Genomic DNA, 19,447 nt, shown 5'->3' on the forward strand with positions numbered 1-19,447 from the left:
AGAACGAATGAGATGGAAGGAGAGCGAGAGACAACACTGCTGAGGTGGGAGCTGAGAAGTGAGCCTCAGGCTTAGAGGCCACCTGGTGATTAAACAACCAGAGCAAGGCAGGGCGGAGACAGAGGGGAGGGCTCTGGGGAAAGCTGCCCAAGCATCGCTAAGTTCTTTAGGAAAACAGGATTTTAGAATAGCCCTAAAAGTGGAAATGCCTTGAGGTGCTGGGTGGCTTAGTCGGTAAGCATCCGACTTTGGCTCAGGTCATGATCTCACAGTTCGTGAGTATGAGCCCCACATGGGGCTCTGTGCTGACAGTGTGGAGCCTAGAGCCCGCTTTGAGTTTTGTGTCTCCCTCTCTCTCTGCCCCTCCCCCACCCCCACTCACACTGTTTCTCTTTCTCTCTTTCAAAAATAAACATTAAAAAAAATTTTAATGTGAATATCTCACTTATCATCAACAAATTAACCATTGCACATACAATAATTCTGCTGGTATGTGAAGCTTATTAATAAACGTTTAAAATCTTTTTACCTTTATTTTTTTCACATTCACAAGATACTCAGTGCTTGCCAGGTCACAAGATGAGAGCTGAAGGAAAACCTGCCAAGTGCCAGGAATGCGTCTGCCCCACATGGAGCATTCCCACTGTGCTTTGTTAAGCCCTAAAAGTTCATTTGACCACCTGTTTTCTCCCTTGGCAGGCACTTCTGCTTTGCCTTGTCTTCCTAAAATACTACTTCTGATCTGTCACGGACCAGGACACTGAGGACCAGTTTCAGGATTGAAAGTGAGAGCAAACAGCTCTCAGTGGGTCGGAGAAGCAGCTCCTGAAGAATCCAGGGGCCATGTCATTGTCTCCTTTCCATCCTCATGGTCACAGCAGTGGACCCTCTGCTGGGGAAGCTCACAGAGGAATCACCCCAGGCTTGCCCAGTGCAGGAGCCCACAAGAGGCTCGGAGAAAGGAGTCCTTGCTAGAGGTTACCCAGTGGTGACAGTCTCACTGAGATTCAAATCCAAGTCTCTGGGGACACCACGAACAGTGTGATCCTGAATTAGTGCAAGGCACAGCGCAAGGGGAGAATGTGGTCACTGGCTACATGAACAAACAGGACCCTGGTGGGCCTATGGACTTGGAACTCTTATGCCAAGTCAAACTTGCTTTAAAAACCACATTGCAAGGCACTTGTTGGGATGAGCACTGGGTGTTATATGTAAGTGATGAATCACTAAATTCTACTCCTGAAACCATTTCCACGCTGTATGTTAACTGGCTGGGATTTGAATAAAATTAAAAACAAAACAAAAAACAAAAAAACCCAAAAACACACAAATAAAAAACAAAAAACAAAACTGCAGGGGCACCAGGGATACTCAGTTGGTTGAGCATCTGACTCTTGATTTCGGCTCAGGTCATGATCCCAGAGTTGTGGGATCAAGCCCCTCATTGGGCTCCACATTTACAGTGCCTGTTTGGGATTCTCCTTCCTCTCTCTCTTCCCCTCCCACGTGCTTGTTCTCTCTCAAAATAAATGAGCATTAAAAAAAAAAAAAAAAAGGAATATTGCATAGAATCCCAATATGTTAAAAATCAAATCCCCAAAAGCCAGGCTGCTCGAGGTGAAGCAGGGATGCCCATCCCGTGCTACCCCTCACAATGACCTCAGAGACACTAAAGTGCTCAGGAGCACTGGCTCTACCCACTCGTGGCATAGGAAGAGCTGTGGTCAAACCAACCCAACAAGTACGGGCCCCCCACCCGCCCATGTGTGAGTGAATGTGCAGGGAACTGCCGGGGCCCTGCCACGCAGGGTGGGGCCTCCTGACACCCCTAAACAGGTTGGTTTTCCAGAACTGCATTCTTTCTGATGGCCCCAAACATGCTCTGACCTGAGAAAAGGTCAGGATAATAAACTCACCATAGCATTTCATTTTCACTTTCAACAAATGTAAGGCGAGAAGTCTCTCCAGCCAGAGGAAACCATCTGATGATGGCTCCTGAGAGCAAAGGCACAGGCAGGCCCACCCCTGAGTGACTGTACCCACACTGCCGAGCTAATACAGCCTTCTAAAATATAAGTCACACTGTCAAAGCCTCAGAAAACTTTCGGCGTTCTGTAGGAAAACAACTATTCAAAGTTCAATGACAAAAAGGAAAGTGGTTTCAAACAGACTGACAAAGCCAAGTCGGGGGACGAGCAGAAAGGGCCTGGGCAACCATGGGAGCTCAGCTTTGTCGGACGCTGGGGCACGAAGGACATCACGTACCCACCTCAGGGTCGGCCCCCGTGTTTACATGCAGGATCTTCTGAGTGGCAGAGAGGCCAGGTAGAAGGAAAGTAACCAGCAGAAGAGCAGAGGGCAAAGGCAGAGAAGGAGCCTGGACCTGGAGGCATTTGGAGCAGCTATGCTTCAGCGCCCAGAACTGGCTGAGCCATGTACCACCCAAGAGCCTCTGCCCGACCTGTAGGCTCTTTTGCTGCCTGGCATCTTCGCCTGCTGATCCTCCTCATACCACTGCCCTGCAGATACCTGCAGAACACCCCTGGGTTTGGGTCTGCCTTGCTGGAGCGAGGGCAGCCTCACCTGCAGCTGGCAGGCAGCAACCAGCGTCTCCTGAACATTGCTCAGGCTGAGCTCCAACTCAGAGGTATAAATGAAATGCAGGATTTGGCACATGGCATTGTAGGACACGCCGTGGATCAGGACTTCTTCCTGCTCCATCTCCTTCAATCCTCCAGCAAACATCCCTCTGCAAAGTAAAAACATGAAAGTGTTGTCGTATCAATGTATTATCAATCAGAATGCCAGCCCAGGCCGCAAAGAGTGAGAGCATCCAGAACAGGAGGCAGGCTGACCCAGCAGTGACGTGCAATAGAGTATCAGCTCACTCTGTGCTCTGGGCACTGATGCTTGCCACAGAAGGTGCCCACAAACTCCTGACCAAATTTGGACAGCCATCCTAGAAATCACCATCATGGGCTGCAAGGTGTCATGAATGAGCCTCTTAGGGACAGGGACAATGTCCAGCTTGCTTTCTGCTGTATCCATGATATACTTCCTGGATCACAGCAGCAGCCCAGGGCATGTCATGAAAGAATGGATGAATGGGAAACAATAAAACTCATTCCATTCAAAATATATTAACTGAGCGCCTAACTATACCAATCAGAGTCAAAGGTGTAACAGTCAAGTAAAGTGTAAGATTCCTACTTACATGGAGTTTGATGCTAGAGAGAACAGCAATTAAAGAACAAGGCATTTCTGAGTGAGGAAATGCTAGGAAGAAACACAACTGGGCATCTGATCTAGGAGCACCAAGCTGGGAGAGGGGAGCGGTGGAGAGTGATGAGGAGCAGAGACAGGCTAGCTCTCAGGAACCAAGATGGGGCTGGGTGGCACCTCACCAGCCAGCAGACAGCATTCCAGGTAGAGGAGACGGGTGCCAAAGTCCTGGAGCAAGGATGAGTTCAGTAAACAAGGCAGCCAGGCCAGGGCAAGGAAGAACTGAACAGGTAAAACAGGGCCAGGTCCTGCTTCCCCCAGGTCAAGACTGAGCCAGGATTAAAATCCAGGCACTGTCAGGGAACTTTACACAGGAGAGTGGTATGAGTAGACTTTGCAGGAGGGAGGGTTCCTGCAGGCCTGGGAAGGGCCCAGTGGCAGGGAGAATATGCTGAAGAACCAAATCTAGGAGAGCACTGGAAGAATCAGGGCCCTTGGCTGGGTTAGCTGGGCTGATGGGGACTTGGGAGGAATGGGGCCAGAGAGCACAGTTACCATCAGTGAGATGCCTCTGAGGCATCCCAGTGGGGAGCCACTTAATTAGTTGTTCAGAGGGAAGAAGGTTGGGGGAGAAAGGGGAGGCAGCAGGGCTGAAATATGACAGTCAGCAACATACAGAGGACAGAGTAGCTATTTTTTACCTTTTGTTTATTTTTCAACTAGGTAAATTATATGTGCAGTACATGACTTAAAATATACAACAGGGCGAAAGTCTCCCTCTAGCCCTTCCTCCTCTGCTCCAGGCCATCAGTTCCTCTTTCCAGGGCAGCACTATACCCAGAGACACTCCATGTATGCACCTTATATTCTACATCACGTTTTGACTTAGCAATGCATCTTGGAAATGGCTCCTTACTGGTATACATAGGGCTGCCCCTCTTCCTGTAAAGGCTATCATGGTTGATTTAACCCCCTGCTGCTGGGATATACCTGGGTTACTTCTAATCTCCCATTATTTCACCAGACAGATGGTCTTACATTTTGCTTAAGTGCTTGCCAGGATTCTTATGAAAGCAATTGCTGGGACACAGGGTTTATATATATTTATACTTTGATAATACTGCCTACATACTAACAATCTTCTAAGGGAGAAATCTTATAATGAACCAGACAGATAATCTTGTCAAGTGTTTAAGTGCCATTATTATTATTATTATTATTATTATTATTATTTCTTCTTCTTCTTCTTCTTCTTCTTCTTCTTCTTCTTCTTCTTCTTCTTTTTTAATAAGCTCTACACCCAATATAGGGCTTGAACTCACGACCTCGAGATCAAGAGTCATGTGCTCTTCTAAGACAGCCAGGTGCTCCTTAAAGTGTCATTTCTATATTCTTTCTGAACAGTCCAGATTCTTTGTCCATTTTCTATTAGACTCTGTCTTGTTAATTTGAAAAATCTGCCCTTTTTTGGATGAGTTGAAATTTTTTCTTCTACCTCAGATCTTTTGATTTTATGATGCCTTTTGTCATGGAGAAGTCTGTCTGTTTTGAATGCAAATTTCTCATTTTCTTTTTTTGCCTGTGAGTTTTATGCCAAACTTAAAACAGCTCTTCCCTATGAGGGAAAAACATCAAAAACATTTATCCAGGGGGCACCTGCGTAGCTCAGTCAAACATCTGACTTTGGCTCAGGTTATGATCTCACAGTTTGTGGGTTTGGGCCCTGCGTTGTGCTCTGAGCTGACAGCTGGGAGCCTGGAGCCTGCTTCCGATTCTGTGTCTCCCTCACTGCCCCTCTCCCATTTGTGCTCCCTCTCTTTCTGAAACAAACAAACAAACAAACAAACATTTAAAAACAAAAAACAAAAAAAACTCAGGGGCACCTGGGTGGCTCAATCGGTTAAGCGTCCAACTTCTGCTCAGGTCATGATCTCGGAGCTCCTGACTTTGAGCCCCACATCAGGCTCTGTGCTAACAGCTCGGAGCCTGGAGCCTGCTTCTGTGTCTCCCTCTCTCTCTGCCCCTCCCCGGCTCACACTCTGTGTCTCCCTTTCAAAAATAAATAAACATAACAAAAATTTTAAAAACAGTCCAACTTTATGTTTTTCAAGAGGACTAACCCATCATCACCTTCCCCCACTTGGGATGCCATCTCTACCACATACAAAGTTTGTGGTAGGCTTGTGTCTGTGTTCAAACCTCTCATCTTTCCCAGTAACATTCCAACATTTCTTCAGGCACCAGGAGCCTGGATTACTGCAGCTCTGTTACATGCATTAACTAACGTAGGGTAGGGCCAGTCTCCTTTCATTACCTTCTCAACAATTTCCTGGCCTTGCTTGCTTTTGAAAATTTGGACTTTAGAATCAGTATGTGCAATTCCCGCCCCCATAAAGTCTCTTGATTTAAAAAAAAATTTTTTTTTATGTTGGGGCGCCTGGTTGGCTCAGTCGGCTGAATGTCTGTCTTCAGCTCAGGTCAAGATCTTATGGTTTGTGAGTTGGAGTCCAGCGTTGGGCTCTGTGCTGATAGCTCAGAGCCCGGAGCCTGCTTCAGATTCTGTGTCTCCCTCTCTGCCCCTCCCCTACTCGTGCTCTTTCTCAAAAGTAAACATTAAAAAAATAAAATAAAAAATTTTTAATGTTTATTGACTTTGGGGGGGAGGGAGGGGCAGATAGAGAGAGGGACAGAGGATCTGAAACAGGCTCTGTGCTGATAGCAGAGAACCTGAGGCAGGGCATGAACTCACAAACTGAGATCATAACCTGAGCTGAAGTCAGATGCCCAACCAACTGAGCCACCAGGTGCCTCAAGTCTCTTGATGTTTTTATAGGGAATGCATTACACATCTAGACTCATACAGAGAGAGCTAGCATCTTTGTGAAGGACACAATGGACTCTATCTCACAAGCCAGCCTCTGGGTCTCTTTGCAGGTCTTATAGGTCACCTGCTCACAGACTTGACACTCGCACGTTATGTCTAATTCCTAGATATTTTACTCCATGCATACACTCTCAGGGGGTGCTTTCCCACTCTGTGGTACCCTGACTCACTCTTTGGGGTATCCAAGCATTGCATGGACCTTGACTAGATCCTGAATGGGGAGGGGTGGGAGGAGACAGAAAACATTTTGAGGAAAACTAGGGAAATCTAAATATGAACATCAGATAAAATTATGGAATGACTGTAAATGTTCTTAGATTTATAATGGTACTAAAGATATACCAGAGAAGGCCCTTATTCTTAGAAGTGCAATAAAGTATTTCCAGTAAAACTGTCATATCTGCAACTTACTCTGAAGTGAATATGCAAAATGTTAACCAATGAATCTAAGCAAAGGTCACAGGTGTGTTCACTCCACTGATCTTGCAGCTTTTCTATAGGATTGATATCTTTCAAAACAAGAGTTAGGGGGGCGCCTGGGTGGCTTGGTCGGTTAAGCGTCGGACTTCAGCTCAGGTCATGATCTCACGGTCCGTGAGTTCGAGCCCCGCATCGGGCTCTGTGCTGACAGCTCAGAGCCTGGAGCCTGTTTCAGATTCTGTGTCTCCCTCTCTCTCTGTTCCTCACCTGTTCATGCTCTGTCTCTCTCTGTCTCAAAAATAAATAAACGTTAAAAAAAAAAACAAAAAAAAAAACCAAGAGTTAGGGAGGGAAAAAAAGGCCAAAAGAAAAATAAAATATGCAGGCACTCCTTCTGGTTTTGTTGTTTTTAACCAAAAATGGGTGCTTAATTCTTTATCATAGTCTTACCCCTTTTCTGTAACACTGAAATTATGTCAAAATAAAAACTTTAAAAGGGGAAAAACTTTTGAAATGATGTCCATACCTCATACCTATTAGGATGGCCCACTACCAAAAAAAAAACAAAAAACCCAAAAACAAAAACAAAAACAAAGTAACAAGTATTGGTGAGAATACAGAGAAAATGGAACTCTTCTGCATTGTTGGAGGGAATGTTAAACTGATGGCAGCTGCTGTGGAAAACAGCCTGACAATTCCTCAAAAAATTAAACATAGAATTAACATGTGACCCAGCAATTCCACTTTTGGGTACATACCCAAAAGAACTGAAAGGAAGGTGTTAAGAAGGTATTTGTACATCCACATTCATAACAGCATCATTCACAATAGCCAAGAGGCAAAACAACCCAAGTATCCATTGAGAAATGAATGGATTAACAAAATGGTATATTCATACAATGAGACATTGTTCAGCCTTAAAGAGGAAGGAAATTCTGACACATGCTACAACGTGAATGAAACTTGAGATTATGCTAAGTGAAAGAAACCAGTCACAAAAGGACAAATACATAGGATTCCACTTATAAAAAGTTCTAGAGGGGTGCCTGGGTGGTTCAGTAAGTTAAGCATCAACTCTTGATTTTGGCTCAGGTCATGATCTCAAGGTTCATGGGGCTCCACGCTCAGTGCGGAGACTGCTTGGGTTTCTCTCTCTCCCTTGCTCTCTGCCCCTCTCCCCGCTTGCATGTGTATGCACATGCACACATGAGCTCTCAAAATAAATGTTAAAAAAAAAAAAGTTCCTAGAAACAGAAAGTGAAATGGTAGGGCTGGGAGGAGGGTATGGAAAGTTGTTGTTTAATGGGTGCAGAATTTCAGTTTTGCGAGATGATAAAGTTCTAGAGACCCCTTCCACAACAGTGTGAATACACTTAACACTATTCAGCTGTACTCTTAAAAACTCTGGGTGGCTCAGTTGGTTAAGCGTCTGACTTCAGCTCAGGTCATGATCTCTCAGTTCATGGGTTCAAGCCCTGCGTTGGGCTCTCTGCCGTCAGCTCAGAACCTGCTTCAGACAGTCTCCCTCTCTCTGCCCCTCCCCTGCTTGCACATACATGTGCATACTCTCTCTCTCTCTCTCTCAAAAATAAACATAAAAAAATGGTTAAGATGGTAAATCTTATCGTACATGCTTAAAATCACAGCAGGGGACCAACAAAATAAATGCAGGGCATGACCACCACAGAACACTGCAGAATCATAATGAGGGCTGCCTCTACTGCTAGGATACCATAACCAGATGTCCAGTAAGCTCCCTCTGATGTCCAGTGAGGAACATTCCCAACATGAGCTTGTTCAGGCCCCCAATCCCTGGTCCAAATCCTAGAGGCCCAAGTGTGTTTCAGAATTCAAAAGGCTTCGGGGCGCCTGAGTGGCTCAGTCGGTTGAGCGTCCGACTTCAGCTCAGGTCACGATCTCGCGGTCCGCGAGTTCGAGCCCCACGTCGGGCTCTGGGCTGATGGCTCAGAGCCTGGAGCTTGCTTCTGATTCTGTGTCTCCCTCTCTCTCTGCCCCTCCCCCGTTCATGCTGTGTCTCTCTCTGTCTCAAAAATAAACGTTAAAAAAAAAAAAATTTTTAAAAAATAAAAAAATAAAATTAAAAAAAAAAAGAATTCAAAAGGCTTCAACTGGAAAAACACTGCACCCATGCCATGTATGATGTCACACCCCTGAAGGGCCTAGGTCAGTATCTCATATCCAAACTCCTTAATATTTCCAAGTATATTGAGTGGGATAAAAATAAAATAAAATTAGGGAGGGAGCCAAACCATAAGAGACTCTTAAAAACTTAGAATAAACTGAGGGTTGATGGGGGGTGGGAGGGAAGGGAAAGGAGGTGATGGGCACTGAGGAGAGCACCTGTTGGGATGAGCACTGGGTGTTGTATGGAAACCAATTTGACAATAAATTTCATATATTAAAAAAAAAACAAACTGAGAATAAACTGAGGGTTGATGGGGGGTGGGAGCGAAGGGAAAGGGGGTGATGGGCACTGAGGAGAGCATCTGTTGGGATGAGCACTGGGTGTTGTATGGAAACCAATTTGACAATAAATTTCATATATTAAAAAAAAAAACTGAGAATAAACTGAGAGTTGATGGGGGGTGGGAGGGAAGGGAAAGGGGGTGATGGGCACTGAGGAGAACACTGTTGGGATGAGCACTGGGTGTTGTATGGAAACCAATTTGACAACAAATTTCATATTAAAAAATAAAATAAAATAAAATAAAATAAGCCTCCTATGAGTTTAGGGCAAGTTTTGTGGTTCAGTAAATTTGTACCAAAATTAAAAAAAAAAAAAAAAAAAAAAAACAAAAAAACCTCATAGAAAAAATGGCAATGTGGGAGAACCCACCTTTCCCTATCCCCCACAAAATCAACCACTAGACAGCTACCAACTAACAAAAATAGCTCTAAAGAGACCCCCTGAACACATTTATGACATTTTGGCAATGTGGTACAACAACAAAAAAACAAAACAATTTGTCAATTTCAGGACCAGTATTTGCAAAAATAAACAGTGTACGGATGAATAGGAACTTTTGAAAATAGTTACCATGGGGGGTGAGGGGGAGGTGGGGAGATGATATGGAAGGAAGGGCAGGGGTAAAGTGGTGCTTTCAACTTTTTTCCCACATATTCAAAAAGTATTTTAGCTGTGGGAATGGATGCTGATGTCTGTGGAGGGCTACAGACAAGGTCCCCTTTGACCGATTAAGGACGACTTGCATTATAAAAAAGATTCTCTGACATGGAAACAAAGCCTCCCTGGGCTAGGGTCTGCTGCTTTGCAAGTAACATTAGGGACAGTGGTGCTCTGGAGCTCTGTACTGAGGTCTCACTGAACACGTCATGCTGTCATTCACAAACAAGCTGAAGTTTTCTTGTGTGTTGGCTAATCTCTCCAATTTTGATACCTGTGTTATATAACTCTCTTTTTTAAAAAATTTGGAAACTTCTGGGACGCCTGGGTGGCTCAGACGGTTGAGCATCCAACTTCGGCTCAGGTCATGATCTCGTAGTTTGTGAGTTCGAGCCCCGTGTTGGGCTCTGTGCTGACAGCTCAGAACCTGGAGTCTGCTTTGGGTTCTGTGTCTCCCTCACTCTCTGCCCCTCCCTGCTCGCACTCTCTTTCTCTCAAAAATAAATAAACGTTAAAAAAATTAAAAAAAAAATAATAATTTGGAAACTTCCTTTCTCTCTATCTGCTATGAAAAAGCTTAAATGGCATTACAGTTTGTTCATAAAAGGGATAACTCCCCAGGATGTGTCTGGGCTTCATGCTTTCGTGGAAAATAGAACTTTCTGTTTCAGGCATGAAGTTCTATCAATACACACTTTGTAGAAAATCATCAGTTTTATTCAAATTTTCAAAATCACAGACATTGAGTTGACTGTCTTACAATTCACAGTATGAAAACAGGGAGGGATACATGACCCAGAGAGGCCACATACAGTACAGAACACTTGAGCCACCTGACACACAGCCCAGGAGTAGATAGGGCAAAGCAGGAGAGGGTTACAGGAGCCAAAAGATTAGTACAGTGGACAGTTCTTACCACAAACCAAAAAACCAAGACCCAAGATCACGGTTTAGTCAATCCCTAAACCCTGCAGAGTGCATACCAAAGGAGGCTTCCTGTAGGGGGCGCCTCTTAGGAAAACTGCCATCCAGCTCTTTAACCCCAAGAGGTCAGCAGCCGCCTGCAGGGAGGAGCTAGCCCTGAGAGGCAGGGGCTGGGAAAAGGTTCAAGACAAGAAGAGCAAGCTCCCCAGAGGAAGATGCACCTCAGCTGGGCCTGGAAGATATCACTGCAGGGCAGGAAAGGCAGAGAAGGGCAGCACTGCTGAGTAACAGCAAAAACAGGGGCAAGAGAGCCTGCCCATGTCTGCCCTAGGCCACCACTGGTCATGTTCTGTATAAACTCTTTCGGGAAAACAGGAGGCCGACACTTATACCATGAAAAAATATTTCACTCAATCTTGGGCGCCCGGCTAGATCAGTCAGAGGAGCATGTGACTCTTGATCTCAGGGTCATGAGTTCAAGCCTCACATTGGAATAGAGATTACTTAAAAAACAAACAAACAAAAAAACCCAAGAACTATAACCAATACTTGAAGACGAAACAATCAGAATCAGAACTGGAATGGGAATCAGGCAGCCATGGCTGGGGCTCACTCCTGAGCCTCCTCTCACAAGCATGCAATGAGGGCAGTGGCACCAATTCTTCCCAATGTGCCAATGGCTGGGATGGGGTCATGCAGGAAGCCATGAGAAACCCCAAGGGACAAAGAATCCAGGGAGGAAGGAAGAAGGTCAGAGACTTAGGCCCTCAAGGTGAGAAGGTGTGGGCCAGAAGGTCGACGGCCAGGGAAGGGGCACAAAAGGCACAATTCCTCACACCACATGGCTATGTGGACACTACATATACAGGACTGACCACTCAGCCTTGGTCTTGGCACCCGCTCGGGTGGGCTTCTAACCAGCCTTACAAGAACACCACTGGGGGAGGGGGGCACTAAAAGACTAAGGTATAAAGTGCCACAATGTCTTAAAAAAGGCGTGTATGGGGGCGCCTGGGTGGCTCAGTCAGTTAAGCACCTGACTCTTGATTTCAGCTTAGGTCATGATCCCAGGGTCATTAGATGGGGCCCTGTTGTCAGGCTCTGCACTGTGTGTGGAGCCTGCTTAAGATTCTCTCCCTCTCCCTCTCCCTCTCTCCTTCTCCCTCTCTCCCTCTCTCCCCCCTCACCCACCCCTCCCTACTGGCATGCACACGAGTGTACTCTCTCAAACAAAAGGGGGAGGCATGTATGTGTGTGTGTCTGTGTGTGTGAAGAGAAAGGAAATATGACAAAATGTCAACAACTGGTATTAAGATGTTCGTAATATTCTTTCAACTTTTCCACAGATCTGAAATTTTTCAAAATGAAATATTGGGGAAACCAGAGTAAAATAGAACAAAAATGTGTTTTATACCAAGATATAGAAAATTCATTTTATAAAACACAACAAAGTCTAGCATTGACTTTTTAAAAAAACAGGAAGAAAGGGGGGCGCTTGGCTGGTTCAGTCAGAAAAGCATGCGACTCTTGACCTTGGGGTTGTGAGTTCGAGCCCCTTGTTGGGTATAGAGATTACTTAAAAATAAATAAAAGAGAAATAGGAAAAAAGAGAAGGTGCCCCAAAAACAAGACAGCTGGAAGAAAAACAGATTCAAAAACCCCTCAGTCCCACTCACTGTTGGGGAGTCATCACAACAAGCAGTGGGAGAAGCTCGGGGAGAAGCAAGGGACTTGGCAGCTTCTGGCTGGTCCCTCCCACCAGATCACTGTGGGTGCCAACACAATACCTAGTGGAGCCAGGACTACCTGTTACCTCGCTCGTAAGAACAGAACACGTGATGTAACTCACCTGAAGTAATCGCAGGACGCAGCCAGAAGGATTCGATGGGCCTCAATGTGTCTCCCCTCCACCACCAGGACCACATCAAAGAGGATGCCACTGTCCCGGAGAGCCAGCAGCCCCCGGAGCAGAGCCTGGGAGTGCTGTGCACTCCGGTAAGTGTTGTTGACACAATGAGGGTGTGAGGGCTGCACAGGCAACTTGCACAGCTGAGTGAACTCCTGCTCCTCTGCCATCCTGACCACCACACCAGACCTCACCACTGCGGCTGTCAGCTGGCAAGACAGAGGGGACACAGAATAAGCCAGGGAGGTAACACCACACAATACGCAGACTGGCCAGCTCTTCTCCCAAGTGGCACCTGCTGCTCCTGGCACTTTTGTTCCTCCCACCAGCACACCTGTGCTTCCTCTGTGGGTTTTTTTTTTTCTTTTTAAACATTTATTCAGTTTTGAGAGATAGAGAGTGAGAGTGGGGGAGGGGAAGATACAGAGGGAGACACAGAATCCGAAGCAGGCTCCAGGCTCTGAGCTGTCAGCACAGAGCCCGACTCAAGCTGGGCTAGAACTCACCGACAGTTGAGATTGTGACCTGAGCCCAAGTCGGCCATTTAACTGAATGAGCCACACAGGTGCCCTGCCCCTGTGGTCTTAAACCCCTGAATTTCCTCTTCCCTCCCACTGCTCATCTGAACCTGGAGCCTCCTTCCTGATGACCTGCGTGTCCCTTCACCTCTAAGATTCTTCATTAAATTCTATCTCCTTTAGCATCTCTGGGAAACAAAAGGTTGTGGAAACAGACTGACCTTGGTTGGGGCCCTGGCCCTACCACAGATTCACTGCATGACCAACCTGAGTTCAGGATCCTCAAATGAAAAAAGGGAAATAAAATCACCCTTCCTGTTGGGAAAGTCTAAAACTGGTAAACAATGAATATAAAGCATCAGCACAGAACAGGTTCTCAAGAGCTCTTCCTCTCTGCCATTAAGAAAGAACAAACCTTGGGTGCCTGGTGGCTCAGTTGGTTAAGCGTTCAACTTTAGCTCAGGTCTTGATTTCAAAGTTCATAAGTTTGAGCTCCACATCAGGCTCTGTACTCACAGTGAGGAGCCTGCCTGGATCCTCTGTCTCCCTCTCTGTCTGCCCCTCCTGTGGGTATGCTCTCTCTCTTTCAAAAATAATAAACATTAAAAAAAAAGAGCCTGAGTATCACAGTCAGCTAAGCATCTGACTTCAGTTCAGATCATGATCTCAAGGTTCGTGAGTTTGGGCCTTGCTTCAGGCTCTCTGCTGCAGAGCCCGTTTAAGATCCTCCATCTCCTGGTCTCTCTGCCCCTCCCGCAGGTGTGCACCCTCTCTCTCTCTCAAAAATAAAGAAACATTTAAAATAAAATTAAACAAATGAATAGATAAATAAAAGAACAAAACTGGGGTGCCTGGCTGGCTCAGTCAGTAGAGCATGCAACTCTTTAATCTCGGGGTTGTGAGTTCAAGCCCCACATTGGGTACAGAGTTTACTTAAAAAAGAGAGAGAAAGAGAAAGAACAAAATTGGGTTTCATCATGTAGAATGGGTGCATAAAAATGACAAGAGACCTGAGTGGTGACCAGGAGACCCAGAGAAGGGTCCAGGACTTGTCTTCTTTTACCAAGATTCTGAGTCAAGCACAGTAACTTCAACTAGACCTGCTGCATTCAAGATATCTGCATCATGTTTTTAATTCAAGGTTACTTTGTAATAATTGAGTCAGCGTGTTCAAAACATGCACACAATATGAGTTGGAGCCTCAGAAACCCAGTCAGTAAAACAAACCTACCTCAAACACACTTGGGTCACTCACTCTGAGTTAGGGGATTACCCAGTCCTGCACTGCACTGTGGGACTGAGCTACGCACTCTCCAGGCCACAATACTGTCACACCCAGCCAGCAGGCAATAGCCCAAGGGGCACCTGCCTCACTGCCTGTGAACATCTGCCTCCCCCACCTACCACCATTCCACTATCCCCTCCCCCAAATTAGTTTCTTCTCCAATTCCCTTGGACTGTATCTTTAGGAGAAAAAATTATAGGGGTGCCTGGCTGACTCAGTGGGCAGAGCATGCAACTTTTAATCTCAGGGTTTTCAGTTCAAGCTCCACATTGGGCATGGAGTCTACTTAAAATTAAAAAGAGAGAGACAGAGAGAATAAAAAAGAAAAATAGATTCTACTATAAAACTTGCCAAAAGGAAGAGGCCTCCCTCCTCACTACTAGAGCTCAAGAGCACCCCTTGCTACTGCCTCCCCCTTCCCCTCCCCCTCTTCCCCACTCCACCTGATTGCTTTGGACTCATTGTTGTTTCCCATCCAACATATTCAATTCCCCTCTGTGCTGGCCCCCTCAATGTACCTCCTGGATTTGGGACCTTCACCCATCCACTTCTTCCTTCCCACCCCAGACTGGCTCATACACAGACAGCCGAGGCCAAGGGATATCCCCCACTAACCACTTCTGACCTGATATGCTGCTGCATGGCAATGCCCTCTTTTCTGATCTCTTCCCTTCAGCCAACACACTCTGTCCCAGCCCTCCCCCTCTTTCCCAAGAATCTCCCCTATATTCCCAAATGCAATACTCCAGTTTCTCTTCAGATCATATAAATCTTTTGCCTTTTAGCAAATGCACCTTCAGCTCAATGCCTAATCCAGCCAGCAGCCCTCTCCATTGGTCTAGTTTTCTTATTCACACAGCCACCATTTCCATGTCAGAAACCTCATGGTTTCAATGTTCTCTGATCTCTTTTCCTTTTTATACCTTGTGTCCTATCAGACCCTCTAGTTCTGATTCATTCTCTCCCATCTCAGACGCCCATCCACTTAGTCCTCCATGGCCACCACTCTGGGTCAGAGACCACAGTAGTGACACTCCAACTGGTTTGCTTCCTCCTGTCCCATCCTCCTGAGTTCCCCTGCTGAGGCTGCAGGGAGTCCCCAAATGCCCAATGAGTATACCACCTGGCTTCTCAAGCACTAGCTCCCTACTGCCTTCTGCTTAGATCTCCCCGCTATCTGGCTCAAAATGTTCCTTCCCCTATACCGTCACTAGCCCTAGGACCAAAAGGGACATGAGTCATCCTCTGAACACCTTCAGACTCCCACCTAGGCCTGTTTCTTTATAACCCCATATTGGTCAAGGTCTAGCTCAATCACTTCTCCCTCTGTCACTGTATCAAGAACATGACAGGTATGCTCCATCAATGCAGCTGTTCTAGCTACTCACCAGCTAAGGCTTTACCTCACCCACATCGCAGAACCCCATGGCTGTCTAATCACAGTCCTGCTAATCACAGGACTCTGGGCACTTAGCTCATCTCCAAGCCTCAGCTTCCTCCTCACTACCATGACCATTAGGGAGTCAAGAGGGCCTCCGTCTCTAGTGGTGGCAATGGCGACTGACTACTCCAACAGACATCAGTCCCCAGTGAGTCCCCACACTCTGTGAGCACATCAGCACTTCTGCCCCTTTGGGAAGGGATCAATGGTAGCTACACTTACTACAAGTCCAGAATACAGTACAATGAGAAGACTGCCTCCTTGGGTAAGCCAAGCACATTCACCAAGCACAATTAAGGAACTAAGCTAGGTGCTGAGTGCAGTGTGAAGAAAAATGAACCGACTTCCTGCTCTGAAGGAGCAAAGCTTGGAGCACAACACATTCACAGCCTTGTTCATATGCTAGCAAGCACTGGCCACGACCAAAATGTCAATCCTCAGAGGAACGGATGCTGCACACAGTGAACTGACAGAACACTAGGTATCAGTTAAAATGAGCAAACTAGAACTCATGCTATAGTCATGACCATGGAGAAATCTCAAAGCCGCACAGAGGAACAAGCACACCACAGAATATAGTACAGGAAGTTTGAAAACACCCAACAAAATGCCGTTCAATTTTACTTATAGATAGGTGTTATGGTATAAGATAGTATAGACACGTTAAAGGAATTCAGGATCATGATTATCTCCAGCACGGAAAAAGGGAATGTTTTCTTTCTTTAAAACAAACAAAAAACAAGACAAAACATCAGGATCTGATAGGGAGAGGCGGTGAGTAACTTTTCTGTCAGTATGAAATATTTAAAAATTACATTCTCTGGGGCGCCTGGGTGGCTCAGTCGGTTGGGCGTCCAACTTCGGCTCAGGTCATGATCTCATGGTTTGTGAGTTCGAGCCCCGCATCAGGCTCTGTGCTGACAGCTCAGAGCCTGGAGCCTGCTTTGGATTCTGTGTCTCCCTCTCTCTGCCCCTCCCCTGCTCACGGTCTGTCTCTGTCTCTCAATAATAAACAAATGGTAAAAAAATCATAATAATAAAAATAAAAATTACATTCCCAAACTTATTTTTTTAATTATTTTTTTTTTTTTTTTTTAACGTTTATTTATTTTTGAGACAGAGAGAGACAAAGCATGGACGGGGGAGGGTCAGAGAGAGGGAGACACAGAATCCGAAACAGGCTCCAGGCTCTGAGCTGTCAGCACAGAGCCCGACGCGGGGCTCGAACTCACGGACCGCGAGATCATGACCTGAGCCGAAGTCGGCCGCTCAACCGACTGAGCCACCCAGGCGCCCCTCCCAAACTTATTTTTAATATGTTCACATGATTCAAATTCAAAAGGCACAGAAAGGCATATTGTGAAACTTAAGTCTCCCTCCAAATTATGCCCCAACCAGATCCTCTCCCGGAAGAAAACTACTATTCTACCTTCCCTTCAGGGGGCATCTAGATTTGAAGGCAAATCTGTAAATCTACACCATTTCACCCTTTATTAACTTTTGCATATGAAAACTTAATATCCCTCCCACAGTCTATTGTATGGATAAAGCATATTTAACCAGTTCTTTTCAGAGAGACATCTGGGTTTCCTCCAATTGTTTGCTTTTGCAGTTACATACTGAAAATCCTTTAGATGTATGTGCCACACATGCAGCAGTGATCTGAGGAAAATGTTCTAGATACAGAACTGTTGGATCATATTAATTTTAATGTATATTTGTCATTGTAAGGCATATGGCCAAACTGCCCTCTATAGAGGTTATACTAACTTATTCTCCCACCAGCAAAGTATGAGAACCTGATTCCAACCAGTGTCTTGCCCACCAACAGCATTTCTTTTCACTCTTTGTTGACTTAGATGAAAACATCATTTCAGGGGTGCCTGGAGTGGCTCTGTAGGTTAAGCACCCAACTTGGGCTCAGATGATCTAGCAGTTTGTGTGTTTGAGCCCCCAGTCAGGCTCTCTGCTGTCCTCTCTTCCCCTCTCTGCCCCTCCCCCACTTGTGTAAGCCCACAGGCGCTCTCACTCTCTCAAAAATAAACATTAAAAAAAGACAAAGAAAAACAGCATTCCATAATATAATTATACTTCAGTAATTGACAAAGCTTCAAAAAATAAAAAATTAGGTCAAATGCAACACTTGGGATTCCTTTCCCATGTCATTCTTTATTTGAAATGTTCTTGGGCGCTCACTTGGTGTCACCTTCTTTTTCGATTCATTTTACAGAAGTTATTCTATCATGAAGCTCTTCCCTAGATTAAGTTCCCTCTGGCTCCAGAGCATTTCTGATTCTACTCATCACAAGCAAGGTCCCTCCATTTTGTGTTGTTCAAAGTTTTTGAGGTGAGTAGGAAGGAAGCTTTATGTCCCAAATTGAAAGATGTAAAATGCTTTTTTATGAACTCATGGATGAGAGTCAAAAGCATTTTCAGAGAATTTTCAACTCAATACCATTCAAAAAAAAATTTTTTTTAATGCTTATTTATTTTTGAGAGAGAGGGAGAGCGGGAGAGCGCGAGAGCGCGGGCCCACCAGCATGCGCGCGCACACACGAGCAGGAAAGGGGCAGGGAGAGTAGGAGACACAATTGGAAGGAAACAGGGTCCAGGCTCCAAGCTGTCAGCACAGAGCCCGACGTTGGGCTCGAACTCACAGAACTGTGAGATCATCACCTAAGCCCAAGTCGGATACTCAACCGACTGAGCCACCCAGGTGCCCCAACTCAACACCATTCATTGTGCAGGCACCCCTCAGGTCTCTGTAGAGCCCCAAAACAGCGTCTGCACTCAATGAACCCCAATCCTTAGCAGCATGAAGCAAGGTCTGCAATACAGGGAAAACGACAGTCGGGAAGAGGAGACGAGGGAGTGGGTACTAATTTCCAGAGTGTGGAGCTATCACAGAGGTGCCAACTGAGGTGCTCTCTGGCATAAGTCTTCCAGAAAGCTGAGTTGGGGCATCTTGGCGCGCCAAACCTACGGCCCAGGCCCGGCCCCACGGACGCCTAGCGCGAAAGGGACCCTGGGCATCAGGCGATGGCAACTCCGCGACTCCAGCCCACCCAGGCTTGGAAATAATTAGAACCCGCAGCCGACGCTTCGGGGCCTGAGATTTTGCAATGACAGCGCGATCTCCGGCTTTTCTTGGGAAACCTCGCCAGCCAGCGAGGTTGGACTCCCTCAGCTGCAACCCGCGGGCCCCCGACCCTGGGCCTGGGTGTGCCGCTGAGGAAACTGAGGCAGGCAGGCCGAGGTCCAAGGTCACACCAGGTGGCAGCAGCCCAGCCCCGCCCCGCCCGCCTGTTGCAGAACCCGCCCGCGCGCAGCGCGGAGGGTCGCCGCTAGGAAGGCCCGCCGCAGGTGACAGGCTTTCCCGAGAGCTAGAAGGCCGGCGGGTCCCCGCCTACAAGCGGAGGCCGAGTACTTCTGCGAGCGCCAGCTCCCCACCCCGGGCCGCGCCCGGGGGTCCAGGCCGCCGCGCCCCCGCCACGTCAGGCCGAGGGCTAGCCTCAGGCCGCCACTCCCGCGCCTCCGGCCCGCGCCTGCCCCTGTGTTCCCGCGCCTCCCGAGCTGCTCACCCAGGCCCAGCGGCCGCCCGCCGCCTACCACCCGCGCTCTCTGCCGCTTGGCCCGCCCTACCCGCGCTTCGCAGCTCACCTGGTGCCGCCGCAAGCCGAGGCCGCACTCGCGGGAGGCGGG

The 19,447-nt window shown here is 46.8% G+C and overlaps 1 protein-coding gene across 2 annotated transcripts in view; it reads right to left on the minus strand.

Moving 5' to 3' along the window:
- KLHL22 (kelch like family member 22) overlaps positions 1-19,447 on the minus strand; it is a 41,736-nt gene extending 22,289 nt beyond the window's left edge. Inside the window, exons 1-3 of one of the 2 annotated variants that reach the window (XM_042961962.1) lie at positions 19,406-19,447; positions 12,445-12,710; positions 2,584-2,749 (exon numbers count right to left, since the gene is read on the minus strand). In XM_042961962.1, coding sequence (XP_042817896.1) covers positions 2,584-2,749; positions 12,445-12,671 — 393 coding nt within the window. In that variant the 5' untranslated portion in view covers positions 12,672-12,710; positions 19,406-19,447. Of the gene's footprint in view, positions 1-2,583; positions 2,750-12,444; positions 12,711-19,326; positions 19,350-19,405 lie in introns of those variants that run through there. The other variant, XM_042961963.1, reaches the window with a different exon arrangement.

This window comes from Panthera tigris, chromosome D3 (genome assembly GCF_018350195.1).
Source record: "Panthera tigris isolate Pti1 chromosome D3, P.tigris_Pti1_mat1.1, whole genome shotgun sequence".
In the NCBI taxonomy this organism is placed as follows: Eukaryota; Metazoa; Chordata; class Mammalia; order Carnivora; family Felidae; genus Panthera; species Panthera tigris.